Source organism: Zootoca vivipara, chromosome 7 (genome assembly GCF_963506605.1).
Source record: "Zootoca vivipara chromosome 7, rZooViv1.1, whole genome shotgun sequence".
NCBI lineage: Eukaryota > Metazoa > Chordata > Lepidosauria > Squamata > Lacertidae > Zootoca > Zootoca vivipara.
This window is the reverse complement of record NC_083282.1, coordinates 49,338,580-49,366,475: the sequence shown is the minus strand read 5'-3', so window position 1 is coordinate 49,366,475 and position 27,896 is coordinate 49,338,580. Positions and strand designations below refer to the sequence as shown.

Sequence of the window (27,896 nt, the reverse complement as noted above, 5' to 3'; positions counted from 1 at the left end):
TTATGAACGCTTCAGTCTATGAACAGACTTCCGGAACCAACTACACCCATGCTTCGGGTTAAGTACGCATCAGGTTGAGTACTCTGCGGACCCGTCTGGAACGGATTAATCCACTTTCCATTACTTTCAATGGGAAAGTTCGCTTCAGTTTATGAACGCTTCAGTTTATGAACAGACTTCCGGAACCAATTGTGTTCATAAGCCGAGGTACCACTGTAGCAAGATACAAAGGAGGTCTGAGCCCTATAGTCCCAAACTGCTCTCTGGTGAACCTCAGTGTGAACAACGCTATACAAACCTAATGCTCTAATATATCTGCCACTTCACAGGGACTCTGAAGGATATTTAACCTCCAAAGACAGGAGAAATGTCTTAGCTGGAGTTCTCTGCAGAGTTGTAAGCATTATCTCTATTAGACAACTGTTAGGCTCGTTGGGCTTATGCAGAGGCCACCAATGGAGTAGTAGCAGCTAAAATCACCTCTCGGATTTAGATGACGTCCCGCCTGCAGACTTCTCCAGCTCTTTTCACACCAGCCAGCCTGTTAGAACCACATCCCAGGCAGTGTTCACTGGTCACACATGAAACAGGGCCTCCTTTCTATTTTTATTTTTCAAAAGTAAACTGTCCAGGATTTTGATGGTGCAAAGTCCTGCCATGGTTATTCTGCTCCTTATGTGACTCTAAGAATCAGAGGTTGTAAATGGGTATTGTTTCTGCAGCTCCAGGATCCTGATCAGAATGAGGCAAGCAACCCCCAGAAAAAACAGCCACAACAAAACCCAATAGTAGGTGGGCATAGAGAACCAGGCTCTGCAAAGCTCCATTTTAGATCCTTTGCACCTGCCAGGAAAAAAGAGAGAAAAAATAATCACCTGGTGCAATCAGTCAGCTATCAATCTGATGCCCTGCCATAAGCTAGGCCCAGTAAGCTCTGGCTTCCATTATTTGTAGCCTTCATAAGAATGAGTGCACGTTTAACAACACTAAGGTAGCACTAAATTCTGTAAAATGTAAAATATATAAACACAAATTCTTTATACATCCCTCCTGAAACAGCTGCATTCTGCGATCTATACTGAATGTGCACAATTACACACATTTTTGTATGATTTCGTGTAATTTATTAAATCCATGGTCATAAAGGCTAAACATTTTACATTTCTTTTACAAAAATAGAACCCTGAGTTTCTCACAGAATGCTGAATTCCCAGAAATGAAAATACATCAGAACAGACCTGCTAGATCCACCCAAACTAGAATCCTGTTTCCCCACAGTAGCCAACCCAAATACATCAGTGAAGTTCACATGCAGCACATGAAGACAGAAGCCCATTCCTGAGATTATTCCCAGCAGCTGGCATTTGGTGGCAATGCTGCTTCTGAATTGGGAGGCTCTGAATCTTGTCCTCATGACAAATAGCCACTAATAGAATTTCTCACCCATGAATTTGTCTCATCCCCTTTTTAAACCCACCTAAGAGAGGGGCCATGACCACATCCAGTGGCAACAAATTCCATAAACTGATTTTGTGATGTGAGGAAGAGTATGTCCCTTTGTCTTGCTCCAAATCTCCGGCCAATCTGTTTCAATAGAACACCCCAAGTTCAATAGAGCACCTTTCCTAGCTCTACAATATCCTTTCCCCCCTTTTCTTCTTTGAGACATGGCAACCAGAACTGTGGATTACAGAAAGTTCCGTTCAGACTGCAAAGAAAACTTCCCACGTGGAGAAGGGCTAGAACAGTCCTATGGATGGCAAGCATAGAAAGCATTGTTCACTTACAGAAGTGCCTCTCCCCTCAGTTCCTCACATTCTTCATCTAGTTCCTCGTTGCCTGATTCCTCTTTGGGTTCTTCCTCTGCAGTCTTACTGATGTTGCTTCTGCACCGAAGTTCTGACTCCCTCCTGAGAAGAAAGGCAGTGAGGATCCTGCAGTGGTCAACTCACCCCAGAAAAAGAGGCTCACAGCTCAGCCAGCAATGGAGTACATTTCTGGTAAGGCTGGATGAAACTTCAGAGAAATGGAGTCTCTCTATCACTTAAGCAGCTTCTTTGGGGCCCCCATCCCTGCAACAGCAGATTGACTCAGCCTAAAATATATTTGTCCTCCCAAGGAGGTAATTAAAGAAGACCGAGAGCCATTTTGGAGATGGGCCCCGATACAGAGAGAGACTAATTGGCATGTCCCCTGGCACAAAGAACAGCTTCACTTTACATGGCAATACCCAGGCATACCAGTGTTTCTCTCTTCAAATAGAGTGGATTGACAAGTGGCATCCTCACAGCACCTGTGTATATGTGCTGGGAGCTCCCAGGTGTGTGCATGCCAGTATTTAAAAACATGGGCCTATTTGCTGCAGAAACCAGCAATGCACTTGCACCAAAATGCCTGCTGCACAGTGCATAGCCAAAACATATTATCTGGGAAACAAACCCTGGGTCTCAGTTCATAGTTTGATGTCCTCATCACTCAGGTGTCTGCTCTCATTTAAAGAGGCCAGGTGCTCCCTCCAGGAGGCAGAGAGATCACACTGCTTTCCCTTCTGTGTAGTGGCTTCTGTCTACAACATGTTATGCCCTTCTTCGTGTGCCTCCTCCACAAGAAGCCCAGAGGGCAGCAACACAAGAACAGGCCTTTTCTGCAGTGGCTCCCTGTTTGTGGAATGCTCTCCCCAGGGAGGCTTGCCTAGTACCTTCATTACTTTAGGCACCAGGCATTCTATTGCCTTTTAAATGTGTTTGTTGGAGGGGGGGAAGGGTTATTGGTTTTGCTTTGTACTTGTTTCATTACATATTTTGTGTTCTCATTTTGCATTTTTATGCTGTGAACCGCCCTGTGATCTTCAGAGGAAAAGTGGTACACAAAATTAATAAATAATAATAATAATACATCATACTCGATTCTGGTTGTCCCTGCCATGCTCTGCTGGGAGAACCTGGGAGATGCTGCATGCAGGAGAAAGTAATTGTCAGCAGAGTCTTCCTGGAGATTGTGCGATTGTCTGTGGGGAGGAAATGATAGATAGCCACACTGGACATGCCAACGACCAAGCAAGACTATTCCGCACACTTGAATCAAGCTTTGCCTCTTGCATCAACCCATCCCTACCTGTCTGGGTTCTCCTCCTCCACCTCCTCCTCCGCCGCCGCCGTTGACTTAATTGCCTCCCCCTCAGAGCTCTGCTCATTTTCAGGGCTGTGAAAGTGCTGCAATAAGAATCAAGGAGGATTGTCAGCAAAAGATGAAGAGAGGCTGGGAAGCCTTGAGCCACTTGCATCAATTCTTCTGGGGACTTGGAAGAAAGTAACAAAATTCGGTAGCATCGAAAACTGGATCAACAGAATAATGGAGCGTGAGCAGTGTGTAACTCCACTATTCTGAAACTACAGCTTTGATTTGGTAGTACTAAGAGCTTTTCCAGATAACCTATTTATTATATTTTTTTGAATTTTTATTTCCTTACATCCCACCTTTCCTGCAAGGAGCTCCTGTTGGCGTACATGGTTCTCACGCCCACCCCCAGTTTTATCCTCACAACAACCCTGTGAGGTAGGTTAGACGGAGAGGTTGTGACTAGCCCAAGTTCACCTGCTAAGTTCAGCAGGGATTTGAACCCTGGTCTCTTGCACAAAGCTTACACAGGGATTAAACTATATCCAATATTTATTGAGCATTTGTTCTGATTTGTTTGCGGGGTGGTTATAAAACAACAAGCATCCATCCTGATTTTCTTGCAGGGTGTTTACACATCTTCCTGTTAGTTATTTATTCACTCCGCACTTTTCAGTTAATTTCCTCATCACGTTCCTAACTGCAAAATTGTAACTGGATTTACGGCACTAGAGTGAGAGCACTTTAATCCACTTTAATTGTGGAAACTATAATTTCCCAGTTTGCACTCAAAAACCCTCCCGCAAAATACTGGCAGTCGGGAGTCTCCTAGCCCTCAAAGCCTGAAAACTTGAGTAACTAAAGGGAATTCCAAAATGTGGCATTCCGAATCCCAGGATTTGAGGAGGCGAGGATGACTCATGTCTGCTGATTCCCTGTGGTTAACAGCGCTGCTAGGAATCTGTAGCTCACTGGAAGCCTCAGAGGCTGGCACAAAGCACTTTTGCCAGTGATTGTTAACTTTAATGAAAACAAAAAGCCGCATGAAGCAAAGAGTCAGATAAAAAGTGAGTCACATGAACTCACATGGACATGGAAAGCAGACAAAAGCATGATGCGCATTTTCTTCTTTCTCGTTTTTGCCAGTCAGGGACTTGAACTTGTGTCCCTTTTGGTGACACTAGTTCCTTTGTGTATGTATAGCGATTTTGCTTAATCCTTTAGAAGATAATGTAAAGAAGGCCTTCCAGTTCAGCTTCACAGCCAGTGGATAAGGAGAATAGGCAAACTTGCAGCAACAGGAAATAAAGCACCACTCCTGCATAGTGCCTTGTTGTCCCAGGCTTGTTAGAATACCATATATTGCACCCGGAACAGAACTTGGGACCCTTATAGCAAGTTCGCTTCCAGACTGTCAGCACATTTGCACTGACCTCTCTCACCCATTCAAGTGGATGCCAGCATATGTCCTTCATGGAATAAAAAAACACCTTCATAACTCACCCCTGTGAAAGTGAGTACATTGCAATGCAGAGCTCTTGTGCTTAAAGGTAAAGGTAAAGGGACCCCTGACCATTAGGTCCAGTCGTGACCGACTCTGGGGTTGCGCGCTCATCTCGCATTATTGGCCGAGGGAGCCAGCGTATAGCTTCCTGGTCATGTGGCCAGCATGACAAAGCCGCTTCTGGCAAACCAGAGCAGCACATGGAAACGCCGTTTACCTTCCCGCTGTAGCGGTTCCTATTTATCTACTTGCATTTTGACGTGCTTTCGAACTGCTAGGTTGGCAGGAGCTGGGACCAAGCAACGGGAGCTCACCCCGTCACAGGGATTCGAACCGCCGACCTTCTGATCAGCAAGCCCTAGGCTCAGTGGTTTAACCACAGCGCCACCTGGGTCCCTAAAACCCCCCAAAAACCCCCAAAAATGCAGTAAGAAAAGGGACGGGGGTAAGCACTGGAACTGTGGGATAACTACCACTTGATGTCAGCGTCATATAATTCTATTGCAGATATTGCACAAGCAAATCAGCACAAATGTTCCATAAACATGCCCGTCTTGGAGCAGCCCAAGGCTGGTCTTGAATGTGGTACTATGGAAACAATGTCCAAAAAATGAATGGGATTGACGCATACCAATGTTGATAATAAGAACACAAATACCAGATCATCACTACCAACATGTTTTCAGGTCACTTTCAGGCCCAAAGGGTGCATTGCTGGGAATTAGAACAGACTGGAAATGAACAGAATCATTTCCCATCATGCATTGCAACGGCACTTAGGAATTACACAGCCTTCAATACTGGTAAGCTTTAATAAACATGGCTTAGTAAAAGCTTGCTTTCCTAGCTTCAGGCAATACAAAAATGATCTCAACTTAGATTTGAATAAACTCATGGAAGAATTCCAGAATGTGCCCGGGTGAAATTAGACTCATGTGTGGAATGCTTAATGGGCAATTCAGTTCACATGTGGGACGTCACTGTGTTTTGGTGCAGTGCAAACCAGCAAGCCACAAAGATCAGGCATATCTTTCACTGCAAAAAGCTCATTGTAGAGGGAGGGCTTCCTTACCATCAGCTGCCTGGGAATAACTGCAATGCTGACTCTACGGCGAGCTGATCCCTGGGACACAGAAGAACAATCCTAATTAGCAGAGCAGTAGTTACAGGGAGGCCTGTGAAGAATGCATATTCCCTGAATGTTCAGCTTTCATTAAAGAGACTTGTAGCATGTTGGGTTATTGAATATATGGGAAAGTCTGCAGGTAATATTATACCCAGTTGCTCATGAACAAGGCAGCCAATTCCCACTTTGCTGCATTAAGTCAATGAGTGCGAAGGAAACTGAAACAAGCAGCAGGCATTTAAAAACATTTGATTCTGTTACATTTTATTTTATTAACATGTAATATCATTAAAAGAGCTAACATATTGGGTCGCCTGTCCTGAAAGCCTCCTGGTTTTGAATGGATTTCTCCCCCATCCATTGGATGTCCCTTTAGCATATATACCCCCCCCCCAAAAAAAAATCTAGCTAGTATGGTTAGGGCAGCTAGACCTCTGCTCAAGAGCTCATTTGTAAAAGGGCCCATTCATGGAACTGAACAATACTTGAAGGGCCAAAGTGACCCATTTGCCTTCTGGCATGATCTCAGGGAAAGCAGCAGCAGCAGCACAGCTTCTAGAAGGCAGGTCCTGTGCTCCATGAAACACATGAGGAGCTGCACACAGTCCCCCCACCCACCCTGCCACTTTACCTGCTGGAACATTCGCATTGGAGGATGCTTCAGTCTCTGCTCACTATCATCTAGGGAGACAAAAACAGGGGAAGGGTTGTAGCTCAGTGGTACGACACACGCTTCGTCGCAGGTTCTGCCCTTGGCATCTCCAGGTACCGTAGAGCTGGGGAAGTCTCCAGTCAGAAACCTTGGAGAGATGCTGCTGGTCAGTGTAGACAATATTGAGGTCAATGGACCAATGGCCTGACTATGGGAAGGCCTCCCATGTTCACAAAGGCAATCCCTGCATCTGCCTTTAACTGCTTTGTGCTCTAACGCACACTTGAGCAGAAGGTAGATTGGAATTTAGTAGCAACTTGCAGATAATCTGCAGTAACTTGGATAATTTGTGGATAATGTGGATAATTTATGATTTCATAATATAATGGAAAATATTTTGAACAACAACAACAAAAACCACCCGCCTTAAATTAGACTGCTTAAGTACAGAAAGGGCACCTAGGAAAGTACTTTGACAGGACTGCAAGATACTGAAAACAAATTCCTAGGCTCATAATGTACACAAGGGCACCCTGTTCTTTAACTGTATGTCTTTTGTTCCTAGTTCTGGTTGGGAGATCTTTCAGGGAGACGATCTTAGTAAAAAAAATTAAGTATATCTGTCAAGTATGAAGACTTGCCACCCACATTTTCCCTATAGTATAGGAGCACATGCATGCAGATGGTCTGAGGTTCAATCCTGGCATCTGCAGGGCAGGCTGGAAGACACCTTAACCCAGTGATGGGCAACCTTTTGAGCTTGATGTGTCAAAATTCACCAAAAAACCGAGCATAACTCGGGTGGTGTGTCACTTCGAGAAAAAAACCATAATTTCGCAATATTTATAGTTTAAATAACAAAAATGTATAATTGTTTCCCCTTTAAAAAAAGGAAAATGGAGAGGGGAAAAATTATTAAAGTTTTTTAAAAATAAAATTAAAAAATATTTTAAAATGGAAAAAAATAGGGCAAAACCCAGAGGTCTTTCCCAGTGGGACTCTGGACTCAGGCCTTCTTCCAACGGGTCTGCTGCTGGGGAGGTGGGCTCGGGTTGGGCCAGCGGCATTCCACCAGTGGCCAGAAGTGAGGTCTCGGCATGCGGCCGCGTGTCACCAAAAATGGCTATGCGTGTCAGTGCTGACACGCGTGTCATAGGTTCGCCATCACTGCCTTAACCTGAAACCCTGGGGAGATGCTGCCAGTTGGTGTAGAGAATACTGAGCTGGATGGACCAATGGTCTGATTCAGTATAAGGCAGCTTCTTCTGTTGGCAGCTGAACGAAGCTTCAAGTCAGTTCAAAGGGCTTCACTGGTACTGTACATGTAATGCAAGTTGCCAGGGAAGGACCCTCCATGGCAGCAGTAGCAAAGAGCTGGCTTTGTTTCTCTAGAATCACCTCTCATGTATTTACAGTTCAACTGAATTGATGCACTGCAAGTGTTGGCTTTTCACCAGTGTGCTGTTACCTACAATCCATTTCAGCACCCAAAAAAGCCCCATATGCAACTTGCTTCTGAGAACTGACTCCAGTGCCTGGTGTCTTCTTATTCCCGCTAATGCCCCTTCTGCCCGCACATCAGCATTTGTTCCCATTATGTTTACATCTCAAGGCACCGCACAGCCACCCTTTGCACGAAAGCGGGCCCCAACTCACCCCTGTTTTCTGCCAGCTGCCGGTTACGAGAGTTCTGCTGAATGAGCCTCTTCATCTCCTCCAGCTCCGTGTGCTCCCTCACGTGGTGCCTTTTCAGGTTCTCGACATGCTGCACCATCACCTCTGTGGCCCGGCTCATGCGGGCCTCCTGTGGGAGAGATGGCAAGGGGTGGTTTAAAGCAAAGCAGTGGGGCAAGGTAGCTCAGAGACCAAAAGCCAGCACAATCCTCTTGGGAAGGGACCTGGAGATATTGCTGCAGGCTTACTTATTTCTGTATTGCAGATTGGCCATGGAGGTTCTTTGGGTGCAAGGGGGTGGATTGCCTACAGTTAATAACCTATAGAGTTAATAGCAGATTAAACTGGGGGATTCCTGGTCCTCCAGAGCACATTCTCTTTGCCATTGTGCTGTATCAGCTTTTGAAAGAAAACAACAAGAGTCCTTTTAATAAAAAGAGCTTCAAAATCTCGATACAGTAAGTTGGCGAAGCTCAGGCCCAGAAGCCAAACGCAATCTGGCCCTCAGAATTCTCCACAGGCCAGACTCCCTCCTTAGTCCCATCCCTCATGAGCCCCGCTTCCCAATCTCCTTGAGTGTTTTTGCCTGGCTGGAATGTGTCCTTGAACTCTGAAAACACCTCTTACCTGTCTGGATGGAGGGTCGTGGGGGTGTGCAAGTGTTTGCAGAAATTAGCCTGCTGTACAAAGGTAAAATTTATAGCAATTGTTCTGCCCACTTTTGCAGTGGCATGTGGCCCCCAAGAAGGTTGGTTAGAAGGGAAATTGAATCTAGGGCTAAATGGGATTCCTCATGCCTATGGTAAATCTTTAAAACAACCGATAGTGTGAATCTCAGGTCTATGCTAGCAAAAAGACACATTTGTAGAAGAGTGCACAGTCCTTTGCCTTAGGTTCACCACCTAGCCTGGTAACTGACCTGATGGACAGATCCTAATTTCTCCGCTGCGCCCGTTGCCCGTTCAATTGCTCCTTCTAGGACGGCAAGACTGCTTCGCAAATGTTCTACCAATTCCTTGTGCCTGGAGTCCAGGCAGGCCTGATCCAGCTTCTGGAGAGATAAAAAAATACAAGATGGAAAATATTGGATTAACTGGAATATCAGCCTAACTCCAAACTCGGGTTCTTCACCAGACCTGATAAAAAATGCAATCCCAAGCAATGGATCATTAATTACACATTAGACATATTCACCAGCAGTTTGATCAGGTTTGGTTTAGACAATCTCTGTTCACAGGGTGCTCCAGCTGGAGGAAGCAGAGGGAGCCGATTTTCGCTGATTCCTCCTCTCTGTTGTTGCCCCCCTTGGGGGAAAAACAGCTCTGGAGGATTGGGGGACCTCCAAAATAGTGTGGAGAGGTGGCCATGGGGTCTTCAGGGGGAAGAAGGAATCCATCAAAATCACCTCCCCCTTTTCCTCCAGCAGGACCTCATATTCTGTGAATATCTGTGATATTCTGTGAACAGCTGGATCGAAATGAAGATAGTTGAAATTAGGCCCAATCAAAAATCCATGGGATCAAGTTAATCATTACTCAAGTCTCATTTATTTCAATGGAAACCAAGCGCAATTAACTTAGGCTGCTTACCGACAGCTATCACCCAACCATATTCGGAAGTAACTTTGCAGTTTTCAGATTTATGCAATTGCACCCCGGTGGAATAGTGCAAGTAACATGATTTTTAAATGACACACTGAATGATGGTGAGGGACACCCACTTAAAAATGTTGAGAAAAGAGGTATATGGTGACCATGAGGATCAGTAAAGGGGAGGAGACAGCACCACTCACTGGACTATGTGCTGTGTACTGTATAGATGCAAGACAGCACGACACATGCAACAAAAAGCACCACATCCCCTAAAGTGTGTTTATAGTGAACAGTGATCCTGTTTGTACCTTGCCTCATACCCAGCATTGCTTGAGAATTCTAAGAAACAAAAATAATCAGTGCAGCTTTGAAAGGTTCAGTCCACCATCTTGCATCAAAACACCAAGATCTCAGGAACCTTCGTGCCAAATTTAGTCCCAATGCTTTAAGAGGAATGCAGCAAACAAATGGTCCAAATAGCCAAGGGTTCTTGGGACATGGCTTCACTGACCTGCAGCATCGCCCGGCATTCCCCAAGCTCATGCTGAATATTCTCCTCAGCTGTGTTCCTTGCTCGCTCTTCCACCTGCACTCGCCGCCTCAGCGTGAACGCGTCACAGCGGAAGGCAAGAGCCAGGTGTGCAAAAGCTGCCTGCCAAGAAAGGGGGCAGGTCAAAACATAGCAAACGACTCTCAGGAAACTCAGCCGGCATTCAAATGCAAGCATAGGTTTACAAAGAAAAAAGGAAAGGAAACTCACCAGCATTGTTGCAAAAACAAAACATTTTAGGGGAAATGTTTATGGCCTGGCTTGTGAGAAAAGGAAGGCCAGTTCCAGAAACACGCATCTATAGTTTGCTTAAATGTTTCAATTTTATGCAAATGTGTTCCTGAAGTTTCCAGGCTCTTGTCAATTTCACCTCGACAGCCAATGGGGGGTGGGTGGATGAAGGGCAAATCAGGTTGCCAGTTGTGTATACATCTCTCTGTGTGAGTTAAACTGATAAGAAGCACTTCAAGGCTGTGCCTGGAGACTGGTCAGTCAACTCCGGTTGGAGCGCCATGTTTCTAGTCTAATGTCTACACACATTCAGGCTGGGCACTGGGTGGAGATAGTAAGACTTTGGGAGGCTCATTGTTATTGGTGTCATCATGACCATCAAGCAGGTGCCTGTAGAGTCTTGCGAATCCATCTTCCAGGCACATCTCAAAGTCATAATTGTTCAAGACTTGCCCTGATAGCTGAAGAAAGTATTGCACCTTCCCAGCAATAATACATTGTGATTTAACTATTGGGAAAATGTGACTTAACGACGTATTGGGAACGGTGCATTTTCCCATGCTATACTTTCTAGCAAGGCCCTTGGAATGTGCTGCAAATGGATTGGGAATGATCAGCAGTTGTGAATGTAGAGATTTACCAACTGTGTGCAATGAGCTGCTGATCAACTTAACACTTGCTCTATGGACAACTTTAGATTTGTGCGGGATGTTCTCCGCCAAGGGCAGCAGGTGGTTAGTCAGAGCATCAGCCATACTGAAAACATTGTGCATTATATAATATTTGTATACCGCTTAATACTGAAATCAGTCTCTGAGTGATTTACAAAACAATAAATGTGATATATATAACAAACAATGAAACGGAGAAACTGCAGTGCAATGCAATAAAACAATAAAATCACTAAAACTAAAGACATTTAAAAACATCTTTAGAGTCAGGGATCCCTTCCGTCTCCAGCCTGCCTCTTACCAAGGCACACCCTGACTTGCAAAATACTACATGTGAGACTTAAATTCTGCCTTGCATCTGCACAAATCATAAATACCTATTACTCATTCAGTATCACTTGTCCCTTTTTGCTCCCACCAATACACCCAAACACATCATCCACCCAATCACTCTAATGTCTCCCATTCAGTCACCGACCCGCTAACACCAGTCACTCCTTCCACTCAACAAAAATGAATAGAAAAAAGACAATGAAGCCATTCATGGACAGAACAATGTAAATAACAATACAAATAGCCACCCATCAGTCACACAGATGTACTGCTCCTCCAAGCAATCTGGCTCTCACCCAGCTTGCTGTGCCCCACCAAGACTCTCACCCAAGGATGGGTGGAACTGCACACACCTACCAACAGATTTATCTGTTGTTGTTGTTTTATTATATATATTCATTTGATTTTTAAAAAATATAAACATACGACAAAAAACAATTCAAGATCTAACTATCAAAATTACTCTGAATCTCCTGACTTTCCCCCATCTCTTCCATGGGTCCCAAATGGTAATATTACAACTCCATATCAACACTTTTTTATCCTTCCAAATTATCCATATTTTCCATTACTTTACAAGTGTGTTAAAATCCTCCTAATGTTTTAACCTGCTTACAATGGTCTTGTAAATAAATTATGAACTTTCCCCATTCTTTTTTAAAGTTCTTGTCTTCTTGATTTCCCAGTTAATTTTGCCATGCCGGCATAGTCCATCAACTTGGTTCCAACAGATTTCTTTCTTCATTCCAGAATTGTTAAATGATTTCAAAATTAGAAGGCTGCTGACCAACATAGACAAATTTGTTGTGTATAGTTTAGCTATATAAAACTGTAAATTGCCAAGGGAATTTTGAAAGCTAAATGATTTGGGTTAATTTTAAGTTTTGACAATCTGCAGTTCTACGCATGGATGTTTGAACTCACTCTTGGATTATCTTGTTTGTTTGTTTTGCGATTTAATAATGTTATGGCCACGGGCTACGAAGAATAACAACCTGATTGACTGAATAGTCAGAGCATCACAATGGCCAGAGCCACTGCCCAACTAGCAGCTGGAAAGCAAGTCCCCCAAATCAACTGCGAGGTTGAAGCTGATTGCTATGATCATTTGCTGTTCTGACGATGGTCTCGCTAAGCCTCGGAATATTTCATTCAAAGTGGCACACAAAAGTGATACTAGACATCAAGCCATGTGGAGACAACAGGACTCAACTCACCTCCACATCCTGCTCTGTCAAAGCTACCCTGCGAAGGGAGAGAAAGCAGAGCCATAAGAGATTTGGCAGGGCACAGACAGGACAGCAGGTTGGAGGACCTGTGGTTTCCAACCAGGACAGCCTTTGTCTAAATCTGAAATTGTACAAAAAGCTAAATGCTCACTAACTGAGGGGTGGGGAGGGGAATCCACTGTCAGTTTGCATTTCTTAGTGCAGGAAGTATTGATCTGATGTGTAGTGATCTTTCCTATTCTACTTAATTCAAGAGGGTTCTCTGTGTGAAAGAAACAAGCAGATGGTTCACGATGTTTGGGTTATTCCTTCAGAGAAGCTGAGTGTAGCTGGCTTAAACTGGTTCTCTTATCTCTTTCTGTCAAGGTTATGCTGACTATTAAAGTAAGGCCAGAAGCAGCCTGGGTTGCACTTTTCTCTTTCTATCTCTTTTCCTTCTGGTGTGGTGCTCTGTACATAGAAGGAGAAGAAGCGTTTGGATTTGATATCCCGCTTTATCACTACCCGAAGGAGTCTCAAAGCGGCTAACAATCTCCTTTCCCTTCCTCCCCCACAACAGACACCCTGTGAGGTGAGTGGGGCTGAGAGACTTCAAAGAAGTGTGACTAGCCCAAGGTCACCCAGCAGCTGCATGTGGAGGAGCGGAGACGCGAACCCGGTTCCCCAGATTACGAGTCTACCACTCTTAACCACTACACCACACTGGCTCTCGTGCCATAGTATGCTTGGTATTAAGGTTTAGACTTATTATAAGTTATTGTAAGTTAAGTCTGCTGCAACTGGATTTCTTATGGACAGTGCCAATCCTGCATGTATTGGATTTGTGACCATTATGCTCATTTGCCTTCAGTTGCAGTAAAGCTGTGCTGGATGAAATATTAATTGTCTCTGGTCTATTTGTTTGTTTGTTTATTTATTTGGAATCCTGCAACGTGTTTAAGTTTTTACTCTGCTAACTATACATTGGAATCTGCTCTGGATCAAAATTGAGTAGAATTGCATGACATCCACAACATGTTGCATTCTTAATCCTCTTAATTTACAAAAAAAGTCTGAGCAAAGAGATCCAGATGAGAATACAGTACTTCTGTTCAAGAAGAAGGACAAAGGGATTGCAGTGCCAATATTAGCCCAAGGTATACAAAGCAAACCGGTCGGGAAATAATATGGCAAGATTCCCCATGGTTTTACAATGTCCTGCGAGATTGTCTACTTGGGTCGACATGATCCCAAATGCAGCTGTTTGCTTCCATCTGACTGCAAGATCATTTTCGTGCCACCTTCTTGGAATAGGTGCCATGCTTCATTCAGCCCTTCGTGCTCACAAGAAACAGATACATGGAAGGTTCCTACCTATGCAAGCCCAGCCTTTGCAGCACAGAAAGTTCCACTGCGGAGGTAGTCAGCACGTCTTCAGAGGGATCTGGGTCTAGGTAACAAAAGATCAGCCTTGAAACAGAGTCAAACCAGAGCCAGAGAAGCAGGGCTGTCTTGAGCATATGCGGCGCCGGGATGCAAAGATCTGCCCGGTGCCCCCCCCCCAGGTTGCCCAGTCCCAGGCATGCAGGAGGGCGGAGCCGGCCGGCCCCCTCAGCATCTCGCTGGCTCAGTCGCCCCTAAACTTGCAGCACAGAGCCGGCCGCAGCAGAAGAGCCCGCTGCGGCACTCTGACCAATGGACAGGCTCTTCCCTGGACTCAACTCTTGGGCCCCGGACTCTCGACCTGGTGCCCCTGAGAGCCCGGCGCCCAGGTGCCCCGCCGCACCCCTAGCACCTATGGGTAAGACGGCCCTGCAGACAAGGAAAATCAAGGCACCATGGGAGCCCCATGACATCATTCTGTTTCTGAGTAGAAAACACCAACCTATGGCAAGCTAATATGTAGTTGGAGGTTAGTCAAAAGCACTTGATTTACAGGTCACCCAAACACTAGATTTACAAGATACCAGCTACTGCCAGGCCTTTATAGTCAAGATCTTTATAGCCTAGGTCAAGGCCAGTTGCAATGTAGATTTTTGCCACTCAGGATAGAGGCAAACCACCCATCCATTGCAAACAAACAAACAAACAAACAGAATGACATAGCTAAAATAAAGCAGGAAATAAAACAGTTAGGGAACGAGGACCTGGGAGACCAGGGTTCAAATCTCTACTTTGCTATGGAGTTCCCTGGGCAAATTGCGCCAATCATTGCCTCTCACAGCCTAGCCTACTGTACAGGATTTTTGTGACAATAAAATTAGGAGGGAGAGCAGCAAGTACACTTTTTTAAAATGGTGCAGTTCCAAAATTATTGCTCAGTTTTAAACAAAAAACAAAAAAAACAAGGGAAGAATATAGGGGAAATGATGGAAAGGGCCACCTGAACCTGGAAGTCAAGCAAAATATGCTAACTTTTGCAAAACAGTGTACATTTTCTCATAACCCTGGATTCAACACAAAACAAAGGTAGGCTCTAGCTGCTAACAGCCTGTCACTTTCAGCAGGAAACACCAAACAAGGAAGTTTAAGAATTCAAAGGCGAGCAGCTGAGGGTGAAGAAAGACAAGGGAGGGAGGAACTGTTTCACCAGGGCAGCTAGGAAGGGCAGGACAAGACCTGTGCGGAACATATCAATGGGAGTTCCTGGTGACCTGCAGCAGAAGAAACACTCCTCCAGGTAATCTCCTTGGGGCTCAGAAAGGAATGTGTTGATATTTTATGGATGGAGACAGAAACAGAACTGAGAGGCAGTGTGGTGTACTGGTTAGGGCGTCAGACCAGGACCTGGGGTATCCTTGTCCTACTTGGCCGTGAAGCTCACCGGGTGATCTTGGGCCAGTTGCAGTCTCTCAGTCTAACCTACCTCACAGGGTTGTTGTGATGATAAAATGGAGGGGGTGGGGGAGAACTATGTATGCCAACCTTGAGCTCTCTGGAGGAAAAGCGGTACATAAATGTAATAAATAAATAAGTAAATAAATAAATAAATAAATAAAGTGGAAACCAAAGGAGAGAAAGAAAGAAGAAAAGAAAAGGGAGAAGCAAAACAGGAAAGAAAATAAAGTCCCTACCAAAGAAGAATGGCGAATTTATTGTTGGCCTATGCAGAAATGGCAAAATTGACCCGGATAGCCCAGGAACCAAGAAGGCCAAAACTTTAATAAGGAATGGGGGGAAGTATATAATTTATCTTGGAGACCACTGTAAACAGATGAAACCATTAGCAGGATTGCAGTAACACTTGTAATGTAACAGGTACTATGGAGATAATGGAGTTATTAAAAAAATATGGATTACTGAAAAAGATGCAGTAGAAAAAAATTAACAACAGAACCCATGGAGAGAAAGGTGGGAAGTCCAGAGATTCGGAGGAATCTTTTAACTATGGATGTGTGTTATTAAATTTTTATAATTGTAGAATCAAATTTTAAAAATTGGGGGTGGGGAGGAGAAGCAAAACAAAAGAGAATGAATGGCAGAAAAGGAAGTGGGTGGGAGAGTCTAGAAAATGTCAATAAATAACATTAAAAGAAGGAAAGAAAGCTAAAGGAGGGGGAGAGAAGGGAAGGAGACACTCCCAGAGGAGAAGAGCAAATGAGGAAAGCAATGGCACTCACCAACCTTCATCACTCTCACCACTATCTTCAAAGTGCACTGTTGGTTCCCTGCCCCTCGTGCTCTCTTTGCGTGCTTGCTCTTGGAGTCTCCTAGCACAACGCTGCCAAAGGAAAAGAGCAGCAGGCAGGTGTAAAGGAGGACACACAGGCCTGGGGTGATGGGTTAGGCTCTCCTAGAAGGGGATGGAGTGACACAGGTAGGAACCCCAGTGATGCCAAGCTCATGCAGTGGAGACCGTTGTAGTGAGGGGCAGAGGCAGAAGAAAATGTCTCCTTCCATGTAGAGCACGCTGGAACATCTTCTTAAGGGAAAGTCTTGCTAGGGTGGAACAAGGCAGGTTCCAGCTGGATTATGAGAAGGGGGACCCCCCATAGTGCTAAGCAGTTCTGGAGCTGATCAGCACCTAAGATGGGCACTACTTGGGAACTTCCTGTTAAGAATAAGTCAACTAAAAGTAAAGTGGTCCCCTTAGTGCTGCTCACCTGGTTTGTGCTATCAGAGCTATGCCTTCTCTCATCCATCACCCTTTCTGATTCACCTTCTGAACTGGCCATTGTTCCTAGAGAATGGAGGGCAAAAGGTCAGACTTGTACTCATCTCAGCTTCTAATGTGCTGGGTCAGCGAAGTCAGCATGGAATATTTCCCAGTCAACTCCAAACCAAACGCTAGCAACAGAATCAGAGGCATCAACGTATACCTCCCCGTCCCTTGAACAACAAGGGTGGAACAAGATAGCTAGCGGCTCCCAATGAAGCACATTCAAAATACACCCGCCCCACAAAGAATGGCATTGTAGTTTGTTAAGGTTTGCTGGGAATTGTGGCTCTGTGAGGGGTAAATTACAGTGCTCAGAATTCTTTGCAGGAAAGAAAGCTCGAAAAGTATTGTGTGTACGCAATATCAGGAAGGAAGGAAGGAAGGAAGGAAGGAAGGAAGGAAGGAAGGAAGGAAGGAAGGAAGGAAGGAAGGAAGGAAGGATTTTAATGTTAATGCACACTAGACGTGTGAGCCAAGATCTAAGACCAGGGAGTGGTGGCTCCATTGTAGTTGGTATGGGAGAGAGAGAACAGAAACTGGGGCCTGGAAGCATAGAATTACTGAGTTGGAAGGTACACCCAAGGGTCATCTAGTTTTACCCCCTGCAATGAAGGAACCTCAACTAAAGCATCCATGACAAATAGCCACCAACCTCTGCTTAAAAACTTCCAAGGAAGGACGGTCCACCTTCCAAGGGAGTCTGTTCCACAGTCAAACAGCTCTTACTGTCATAAAGATTTCCCTGATGTTTAGTCAGAATCTCCTTTCTTGTAACGTGAAGCCATTGGTTCCAGAGCAGGAGAAAACAAGCTTGCTTGTGAAAGCCCCTTTAGATATTTGAAGATGGCTATCATGTCTCTGTCTCTTTTCCAGGCTAAACATACCCAGCTCCTTCAACTGTTCCTCATAAGGCTTGGTTTCCAGACCCTTGATCATCTTGGTTGCCCCTCTCTGCACATGTTCCAGCTTATCAATATCCTCCTTAAATTGTGGCACCCAGATCTAGATGCCGTTCTGTGTGAGTGAGTTGTCTTTTCCCCTGGCCAATAGGAGCCTGAGGTGCTCATGGAGCACAGAACCAGTACCTGACGTCAGAGATGCTGTTCAAAGTCAAGTCAATAAACCATGCAAGAAGAAAGCATTGCTTTGCGGGTAGCCTGTGCAAGAGGTCGGCTGTCAGAGGGCTGCCTCCTAGAAGTGCAACTAACCCCGCCATCCTGTTGGGTTGTGAGCCTTTAAGTCAGCTGCTCAGCAATGAAGATCCTGCCATAGCTTCCAGGATTTGGAGCAGTGCTTACAAACCACATCGGGCTACTGCCTTGTGAGTGTGTGTGTGTGAGAGAGCACCTCCTCCTACCCAGGGAAAGTGATTCCTCCTTCCATCCCCAGGCTTTCTCTGTTTCCTTACCTGAATCCAAAGACAGCCTGCTTCCATCCAGCTCTGCCCGATGCTGCATCAGCGGCTCTTTGCTGAAAGATAAACAGGCTGGATTAATGACCACAGAGCCTCACCAGCATGGAGAGGAAGGTGCAATCCAAGCAGGCAAGTAACTCTTCTCTCTGCCCACCCTGCCACAGGCTTTCAAGATCCTATCAGTTTTGCCACTCCAGAAGGGAGACCCTGGGAGCAATTGCCAGTAATGTGTCAAAGGGAAAGTTTCATGGTGCTGGGTCACCTTCTGCAGTGTGATCTGGCTCAATGTGCTGCTGCTGCTGCTGCTGCTGCAGGCACAGCTTCCCAACCATCCCACTCCCTCCTGAGCATCCCCTACTCCACGGACCCTGGCTGGCATGGACTCAGCATCTTTACCTCTGCAGCACCACTCCACTTGCCATCCTGGACCAGGTGGCTGGCAGCCAAGACTGCAGAGTCCTTGTTGTGACCTCTCCCTCCCTGGTAAACTAGACAAAGAAGCTCCCTGCAAAGGCATTTTCAGAAGAAGAAAAGAAAAAGCTATGAGTCACAAACCTCTGGCAAAGGTTTTGTGTTCATCACATTTCAACTACATTGACAAATGGGCCTTGCAGTCTCCAGGCTGCTACCCTGTTTCCCCTTTTTTAATACGTAGTCGTAAAGTAAGCCATGGCAGAGTTTTTAAGCATTTGAGAAGTATAAGACATACCCCGAAAATAAGGCATACTTCCGCGCTGCGGAAACCAACCCCCACAGGCACCTCCACTCACAGAGTCACTCCATGCGGCCGGCACTGCAGGAGTGCGATCAGCTGTGAAGTGGCGCTCCAAGAGCTCCGCTTAACAGCTGATCGCGCTCTCGCCTTGCTGGCTGCATTCCCGCGCTCCATCTTCTCGTCCACAGTCATCCCTGCCACTTCCATGCTTGCCGCCACCACTGGGCTCACTGCTTCTTCCTTGCCTGGCCCGGCCAAGGAGCTTGGAGCGCCCTGCAGTGGCAGGCGGAGCGCCTGAGCCAGCGGCCTCCGCCTGGCCCGGCCAAGGACTCCTGCAGCCCCGCCACTCAGAACCGGTGGCTGCTGCAGCGCCGAGCACTCAAGAGAGCCCAGCAGTGCCCTGAGCCAGTGCCCTGAGCCGTAAAAACCGTACCAGTAATAAAAAAAAAAAAGACATCCCACTGAAAGTAAGCCACCCTGTGTTTTTTTGAGGAAAAAAAGTTATAAGACGGTGTCTTAAAAAGGGGGAAACACGGTACTGTTAAGTAACTATCTACTGTAATCCAGGAGGTATGGAAATTTGTTCCAGGATGGAGAAAGCAGGCCATCTGCTGGGAAGGCTTAATATTTCAGTCTCAAGTACCTCTGAAGAACGCTCACTCCAGGAGTTGTTCTAAGTAAAAGCCATTGTTTTCTTTTCTGGTCTTATGGACAGGCAGCAAATCTGTAGTTGTGCAAGTCCCAGCCACCCAACAACAACAAAACACTGCAAAGCAGGTGGAAAACAAACAGTTTAGTTGGGCACATTACCATGCTGTTTTGCAGTAAACGAAAGTGAGGAAACACATTAGAAGAGACAAGGAAGTCACAGAAAGACAAGTCGTGACCATGAAAAGCAGGTATATATGTTTGCTATACTCTTCCAAGTGGTGAAATGAAAATCGGTCAAATATTAGGTCTAGTAGCACCCGTACACTGATGGTCACATGTATCCAGTGTAGCAGACACTTAAGACTAGCTGTCAGGCAAATCAAATTCAGTTCAGTGCTGGTGTGTAGACAAGCTTTGAGGGCTTATTATACATACAAAATTGCCATCGCATGGGAGGCTGCTTCAAGTTGCTCACCATAATAGCTGCTGCATGCACACACTTTGGGAGGTTTGTGAATGTGAGAGAAACATTGCAACAGCCTTTAAGCTCTGAGGGTTTTGTGAAAAGGCTGGCCTTACAGATGAACGCAGAAGACACATGAACGAATGCCTAGGTAAAAAAAGACAGAGACTGGAAGATGAAAAATAAAATGTCCGAAAGAGATGGTCAATAAGTACATATCACAGTTGAGAGGCAACAAGGCTGCCTTGTGGTGGAAGTTTTATCTTGGTTCGTAAAGGAGGAGTCCACCCTCACACGTTCATTGTTATTCTCATTTCACACTTCCTTAAAACTGCATGGTTTAATAGCTCATAAAATACAAGGCAATAGAGCCAAATAGCATCTTAATCCTCTCCCTGCCCCCAGACCATAGAGATAATGAAGCGAATGTACAATCAGAGCTGTACCCATGACATACACAGTCAAACACGTATCCCGCCCCCCCAAGATGTACTACTAATATGTAATGGAAACCAGGAGGGCTGAATGCCTAGACAGAGCTGGGTTTCATAAAAGCCTCTCTCAGCCATGCATTCACAGACAGAGCAGCCATATAAGAGCAATTACGCACTGCAACTAATCCACCATATAAACACACTCATGAAATATACATGCCTCAGCGTTTTGTGAAATATTTTTTTTGGTTGAAGCCAGTCAGACAGTTTTGACTCTTTTCGAGACTACTGCTCTAACAACAATTCAATGTGTGCAAAGAGGGAGAGCTGTTGCCTCATTCTCACCTTGTGGCCCTTCTTCCTTTTGGAGATCCCAAGTTGGCTTTTGAAGCAGCAGCTGTCAGCAACGTGAGTGAGAGAGGGAGGAAGCTATGGAGGGGGTTTCACTGCCGCTGCTGTTGCACCAGCACCTTCACCGCCATGCCCAGTGGGACATTCTTCTCCCCTGAGCACCTGTCTATGATGGCTCTTTACTCACAGCCTGTTTATCATCCCTGCAAAACACAGGTGCTATTGGGAGCTCCCGCTCTGAAGCTTTTCCCACAGAAAGCAACTCTAATCCAGGCCAAGGGCACAGAGTCGGGAGTCCAGGACCAAAAGCAGTAAGCAGGAAGGGATTGCTTGACTTAGCAACGCTTTTAGCTCTTTTCCATCTAAGGATCCTTAGCCACATTGAACATTAAAGCTTCCAAACTCATAAGACAACACAGAAGGGATAAGTAGGAAGTCAGATATTTGTCATTTCCACCATCAGATTGTTCACTTCAAAACAGGTATCTTCCTGTATACTAGTAATCATGTTCAATGTGTCGGCTCCCCACCTCTAAATCAGATGGACACAGGCTGCAGTGATATTGTTATTCTCCACAAACTTAACAGGTGCTTTTTTTTTTTGCAAAGCTGGCTGGATTTGGCCATGAGAATCTACTCTTAAGGGCCACATGCTGAGACTTCAGGAGAGCTGAGAGCGGAGGCTTATTATTTACAGTATTTCGACTGCATGGTCCCCAATGTGTTGTACAATAAAGCAATACTGCATAAGATAAACACAATGATTAAAATGAGAGAGATGTGTAAACCATTAGAGCACATAAGAAATAGGAGGAAAATAAAGCATGAGAACAGGGCAACATCTATTTTACATCCAGTTCTGGTTTGGAGGGTAAAAGAACTAGATGTCAGATATCCAAGTTAAACAAAAGTTATCCTTGGAAATTCATAGAATCATAGAGTTGGAAGAGACCACAAGGGCCATCCAGTCCAACCCCCTGCCAAGCAGGAAACACCTGCTTGCTACCAATTCGTTCTTCTCATTGCCACAACTATAACACAGAGAGAGATCTCTTGCCCCCCCCCCCACCCAGTGCTGTTGGAGTCCAACTCCCATCAGCCTCAGTCAACATGGCCAATGGTCAGGGATTCCAGCAACATGTGGAGCATCACAGGTTCTCCCCAACCCTGATCCACTCCATTGTTTTTCTTGTTTAGGATTTTCTCTTCTTCCAGACAGCTGGGTGTGTCTGGGCTCACTCAGCTGGCCTCCTAGATCACATCCAGGTCTACTAAAGTGTCTGAAAGCAGCCACTGTCTGGGGGATGACAGCTTTGGTCAAAACATCCAGAGGGCACCAGGTTGGGCAATGATATTTTCATTAATACTGCATCATGCCCTTTCGACAGAGTAATGCTTTTTTAAAATTTCTTCTCTCCCACATCTCATTTCAAAGCACATGATCTACTGTTAAATTAAGGGATCCGGGACACTGGCAGATTAAGAGTGTGAAATGGCCACAAGTGCTCTCTGACCCTTTCCCCCTTTGTGCTCGTTTCCCCACCTGTGCAGCAAATATATAAGGACAATGGACCTACCTGGACACAGGGATGTAAGGACTGTCAAGTGCTGAGCCGCAAAGACTGAGCATGAGCACCGAAGGAAATCCCTTTGAAGAGGGTGCTCCTCCCCTACGTTGATGAATGCAGTGCAAGAGCCTAAGCTGGACAGAGACAGGGACAGTCTGCCCCTAAACAAAACTGCCCGCTAAGGAAGACCAGGCTGCAGTGCTTCTCCTTCAAAGCAGACTTCCTCTTGCCAAGCTTGCAGTCTTTGGAATGCACTTTTGCTGCTGTTGCTGTTCGTTGGAGAAGCCCCTTGTTTATAAGCCGGATGGCTGCAGCCTTGTAAACACTGCGTGCTTGTCATGGTTTCAGCTCTTTCTAGCCATATGTTAGAGCAGCTTACAGACTGACAAGGAGACTGTCTCAGTTCCAACGTCTCTGCTTGGAAAGGGTAAAGCCAGCCCTGCTATGTTTGGGGCCCTCCTGTTCATTCCGCTAAGTAAGTGGGACCCTGGATTTCTGCAAAATCCTGCCCCAATGCCATACTGCAGTCGGAGAACAAATTGTACAAGAACTGAAAGAGTCTCTCAGATACTAACCTAACTGGGAGGGCCCAGTAGTCTACTGTTGCCTCCAGAAAGGGTATCATTTCATTTCAGAAATTGCATCAGCATAATTCAAGACATTGAAACTGTAGCTGTGTCCATGGTAAGCCCAGTCAGGGTTTATCTAAGTCAAGCATCCCCAAACTTCGGCCCTCCAGATGTTTTGGACTACAATTCCCATCATCCCTGACCACTGGTCCTGTTAGCTAGGGATCATGGGAGTTGTAGGCCAAAACATCTGGAGGGCTGCAGTTTGGGGATGCCTGATCTAAGTAATGATGAACCCTCAACAGATGTTGCATCCAGAATTTGACATTCCATCACTGAACTGTAGAACGTGTGTGTGACTGACTAATCAATTCAATTAAGATAAACCAGTTTAAAATGTGCCCAATTAAATGGGCAGATTTTTAAGAGAAAGGTTTATGGTAAATTATTTTCAATACAGAATTGCTAAAAACTGAATTGCAAGCATAAATTTTACATAGCCAGCAAGCTAGTCTTGACCCCTGTCAACTCCTGTTTCCTCAGGCAATCAAGTGGCTAAGGGCAGCCTTGCTTTCTGGCTAATTTCCACCCCTCCACCTCCAGCACTGAACTAATCCACAACATAGCTGCTCTTGCCAACTAACCTCATCCCTCCCCCATCCATTCTCAAAGCAGCTTTGTTGCTTTTGATCAGACTTAAGCTACAGTGATGCCTGTGCATAAGGATAAGCAGAGATTGTTTGACTGGCCAGAAAGGAGCTTCACCGGCTCCTTGATGTCACACGCTCAAGACCATGTCAAATCAGAAGCGAAGGTGCCCTGCTGAAGCAGCTCAGCAAAAGGGGCTGCTGGGTTGCCCTGAAACTTCTGTATCTTACTCCCTTTTATGCCTGCAAAGCAAGAACACATGGAATGTAGTTTTGACATCACGCAAATAAGAAATAGGATGTTTCTAATAAGTAATCTCCAGATTCTGCACCTTCCCTATCGGCACAGCTCCCCAAATTTATTTCTACATGTAGGCACAATATATAATTGAAATGTATACAGCTGAAGTTTCTCTTCTGTCTCATAACACTAGACCTCGAGGGAATCCAATGAAGCCGAATGTTGGAAGATTCAGACAGATAAAAGTACTTTTCCACACAGTGCATTTTTAAAGTATGGAACTTGCTCCCGCAGGAGGCAGTAAAGGCCAGCAACTTGGATGACTCTAAAAGGATTAGACAAATTGATGGAGAGGGCTATTGATGGCTGCTAGCAATGGTGGCTATACACTCTGCCTTCAGAGTTGCAGCAATGCTTCTGAATGCCAGTTGCTGAAAACCACAGGAGGGGAGGGGGCTCTTGTGCTTGAATCCTGCTTGTGGGTTTCCCACGGGCACCTGGGTGGCCTCTATGAGAACAGGATGCTGGACTAGGTGGGCTACTGCCATGATCCAGCAGGCTCTTATGTTCTTTTTGTTCAGCCGTAACAAGACTGTCATACAATTAGGCTAAAATTAAGACGAGATGAAACTGAACATCCTAATTACACAACTGATTATGATTTGCATTTTGGATCAATTTCAAGTACATGGATATGGGCAACTGTAATTTTTTGTTTTGACATCATTCAATGCAAAAATTGTCATTTGTTGGTGAACTTCCTGGATGCTATTTGAAAACAGATTATTAAATTTCAGCATATTATCCCAAGCTTCGTCCCCAGTTGAAGGATGAATTTGTTCTTGATGTTCTGTTTCAGTACTGGAAAATGAAACATTATAAATCTTTCATTTCGCATTCTATACAGTGCCCAATTATATGAAATATGACTATTTAATCCAAAATGACAAAATAGTATTAACTGAAACCTCAAAAGTATATAAGCTTTCCTCATAGGTACCCTATTTAAGTTGATGGAATAGATTTCCATGCTCTGTTGATAAACTAGGTTGTACTCAGCAACAATTCTAACTGAAGCCAAAGATGATAAAACAGTGTGTAGGTTTCTGCCAGCCTATTCTTGAAATCTAATTTGGCAATAGACCTCTTGACTCCATAGACATGTTATTGAAAACCCACGAGTCATCTCACTTATTCTTTGATGCAAAGTATGAAATTTGATCATATGGGATTGTTTTCAAAGGTAGACCTTGTGTAATCTCCCTTCCGACATAGGCATGAATCTGAACCACAAAGGTGCATTTAGTTCATATTTCTATCTGCAAATGCCAGTTTGAATTCTAAGAAAAACCTGACGGCATTATGAAATATATCCACAGAATTTTATAATAGAAATAACTAAGACTTGATAATATCATCAAATCTCTGTTATTTAAAAGTTAAGGATGTAGTTATGACACAATAATTTTATGAATTTGTAGAACCTGCATTCCCCAAACACCCATCAGATTTTCAGTCTTGCTGAGGTCTACTAAACTTATTTTTGCAGTACTGTACGAATGCATTTTCATCTGTTCCATAGCATGTACATATGATGGGACTTTGAGCAAATAACCGAAAGCAACATAAAGCAAGGCCCACTTCGCAGAGAGGCCAAATATACACAATTTTTGTGTATACACAGAAGCCTTGGAGCCAGAAACATCCCCACCCATTTTACAAATTTGAATTTTTTGCAATGTTACTGCACTGTACTACAAATTTGTGTAGAAATCTGCCTAGGCCAGGGTGTCTTCCAATTAGCAGAAAACTATCTTGCTGGGTCATTGTAACCCTGCAAAGCAGTATTTATTTGCAGAGATCTTGCCAATTTTAAACTCTAAACTGATTCTGAAACTATTTTTTTCTTTTACAAAGTGAAAGGTGTTAAGTTGCTTTAAAGCCACAGTGAGGGGCTGCTGGCACACAGCGGGCTGCCCTAAGTGAAGAATGAGGCTGGAACTGTTGCCAAGCCCGCTGGTTGCTTCATATTTGAATGTCCTGAATTTGCATTTTACCTATTTAGAAAGAGTATGAATTTTAACTTTTGTCATTGTAGTTTTGCTTATCTTATGACAGAAGTGCTAATTAGTTTATTGGACAAGTCAATATGATTTTGTAATTTTTGTATCCCATTTATTATTACTTTGTTCCGTTCTGAAACTGAAAATACTCAAAATGAAGAGCAGGCTAAAATACTGTAAATAAAATATTCAAAGTTAAAAATATTCAAAGTTAAAAGAGACCCATTAACAAGTTTGTTTCAATGGGTCTACTCAGAGTATAACTTAGCCGGTTATCACCTACTGTCCAGTTCACTAGTACAGTGGTACCTCGGTTTATGAACACAATTGGTTCCGGAAGTCTGTTCATAAACTGAAGCGTTCATAAACTGAAGCGAACTTTCCCATTGAAAGTAATGGAAAGTGAATTAATCCGTTCCAGACGGTCCACGGAGTAAGCGTTCATAAACTGAAGCGAACTTTCCCATTGAAAATAATGGAAAGTGGATTAATCCGTTCCAGACGGGTCCGCAGAGTACTTAAACTGAAGCGTTCATAAACTGAAGCATGGGTGTAATTGGTTCCGGAAGTCTGTTCATAAACTGAAGCGTTCATAAACTGAAGCAAACTTTCCCATTGAAAGTAGTGGAAAATGAATTAATCCGTTCCAGATGGGTCCGCGGCGTTCATAAACCGAAAATTCATAAACCGAGGTGTTCATAAACCGAGGTTCCACTGTACTGTATAATATTTCCATTCTATTCTGCACTGGTCAGGCTGCATGTCCTCTTCTGGAAACATTTTAAGGATATTGAGCAATTGGAGTGTCCAGATGAAAGCAACCAAGATGATTAGGAATCTGGAAACCAAATTTTTGGAATAATTTGTAAGTGTATCATACTAATCATGGCAAGATGAAACAAAATACCGTACTCTATGCTCCATAGGGTGGTGGAGACAGTTAGTGGCACATTAAGAAACAACTTCCTTTCCCACCTTCAGCCTCCACTCCCAATGGCTCAGAACCTCAATACCTCAAGGACCACCTCTAACCATATAAATCGACCCAGACTCTGCATTCATCATCAAAGGTCCTTCTTTGTGTGTATCCACCACAGCACAGGGGCATGGAGGGTGGCAACCAAAGAATGGGCTTTTTATGTAACAGCTCCCTGAAACTCTATCCCCATGGAGGTTTGTCTGGCGACTTAATTATGTATCTTTAGGTGCCAGACAAAAGGGTTCCTCTTTTATCACACCTTTAGCTGATTAACATTCTACAGTGTTTTAAATTTTTTTTGGGGGGGGGGGTTCCTTATTTTGTTGTTATGGTTTTAACTATTTGTGCTTTTACATTCCATTTTTACCCTGTAAACCACCCCGAGATCTTTAAGGGCAGTATATAAATCAAATAAGAAACAATTGCTCAAATGTTTTGATGGGAGTCCCCAATAAAAAACCTACAAGAGTTCAAAGTGATTTGAAATTTCATCTCAATTCACTTGTTATTTTGTTCCTGTTCCTGAATTCCATAGCTCTGAACTACTAGGCATTATCAAACCCTTCTCAAGTACATACGGTAACTACAACTCTGTAACCACTGACCTGTTCTTCATCAACTGTTCAAGTGGGGCACTATTAATTTTTTGTGTCTTGTTGTTTCTCCGTGCAGCCCTGCACCCCCACAAATATTTCTCACATTTAAGGCCATTATATTTGGCCCCTTCTCCTATGCTTTTTTATAGAACAATCTGTGATGTCTCAGCCCCATTTGGCTGAAAGCTTGGTCAACCTGCACTCTTAACTCTAGCTACAAACCCCTTGACATTTCTCGTGCTGGAAAGGAACCTGTGTGCTACCAGTCCTTGGCCTTTTCAAGTGTTCTGTGCATTCCCAACACTGTTAGCATGCAAGGGAATCTCTGCTTAACAGAAAAAGAAAACTATTCAGAGATTCCAGGTACTTTTATAAAGCAAAAATCCAC

The 27,896-nt window shown here is 44.5% G+C and overlaps 1 protein-coding gene across 5 annotated transcripts; it reads right to left on the bottom strand.

The window, feature by feature from the left end:
• Positions 1–66: 66 nt before the first annotated feature.
• On the bottom strand, positions 67–27,767 carry LOC118088167 (inositol 1,4,5-triphosphate receptor associated 2). 5 transcript variants are annotated; one of them, XM_060277005.1, is made up of 18 exons: positions 22,423–27,767; positions 20,840–21,048; positions 19,590–19,712; positions 18,628–18,736; positions 18,226–18,287; positions 16,762–16,838; positions 16,283–16,379; positions 14,033–14,108; positions 12,668–12,695; positions 10,177–10,317; positions 8,993–9,124; positions 8,056–8,203; positions 6,379–6,428; positions 5,694–5,744; positions 3,115–3,212; positions 2,903–3,007; positions 1,788–1,910; positions 67–843 (listed from the first exon to the last, which is right to left on the bottom strand). In XM_060277005.1, the coding sequence occupies exons 4-18, from the start codon at positions 18,651–18,653 to the stop codon at positions 684–686; spliced, it is 1,374 nt and encodes a 457-aa protein (XP_060132988.1). In that variant the 5' UTR covers positions 18,654–18,736; positions 19,590–19,712; positions 20,840–21,048; positions 22,423–27,767; the 3' UTR covers positions 67–683. The 5 variants fall into 5 exon arrangements, with proteins under 5 accessions (XP_060132988.1, XP_060132991.1, XP_060132989.1 ...); XM_060277008.1 differs by lacking the exon at positions 19,590–19,712 and having other exon boundaries at positions 16,279–16,379; positions 20,840–27,767; XM_060277006.1 differs by lacking the exon at positions 19,590–19,712 and having other exon boundaries at positions 20,840–27,767.
• Positions 27,768–27,896: the final 129 nt, after the last annotated feature.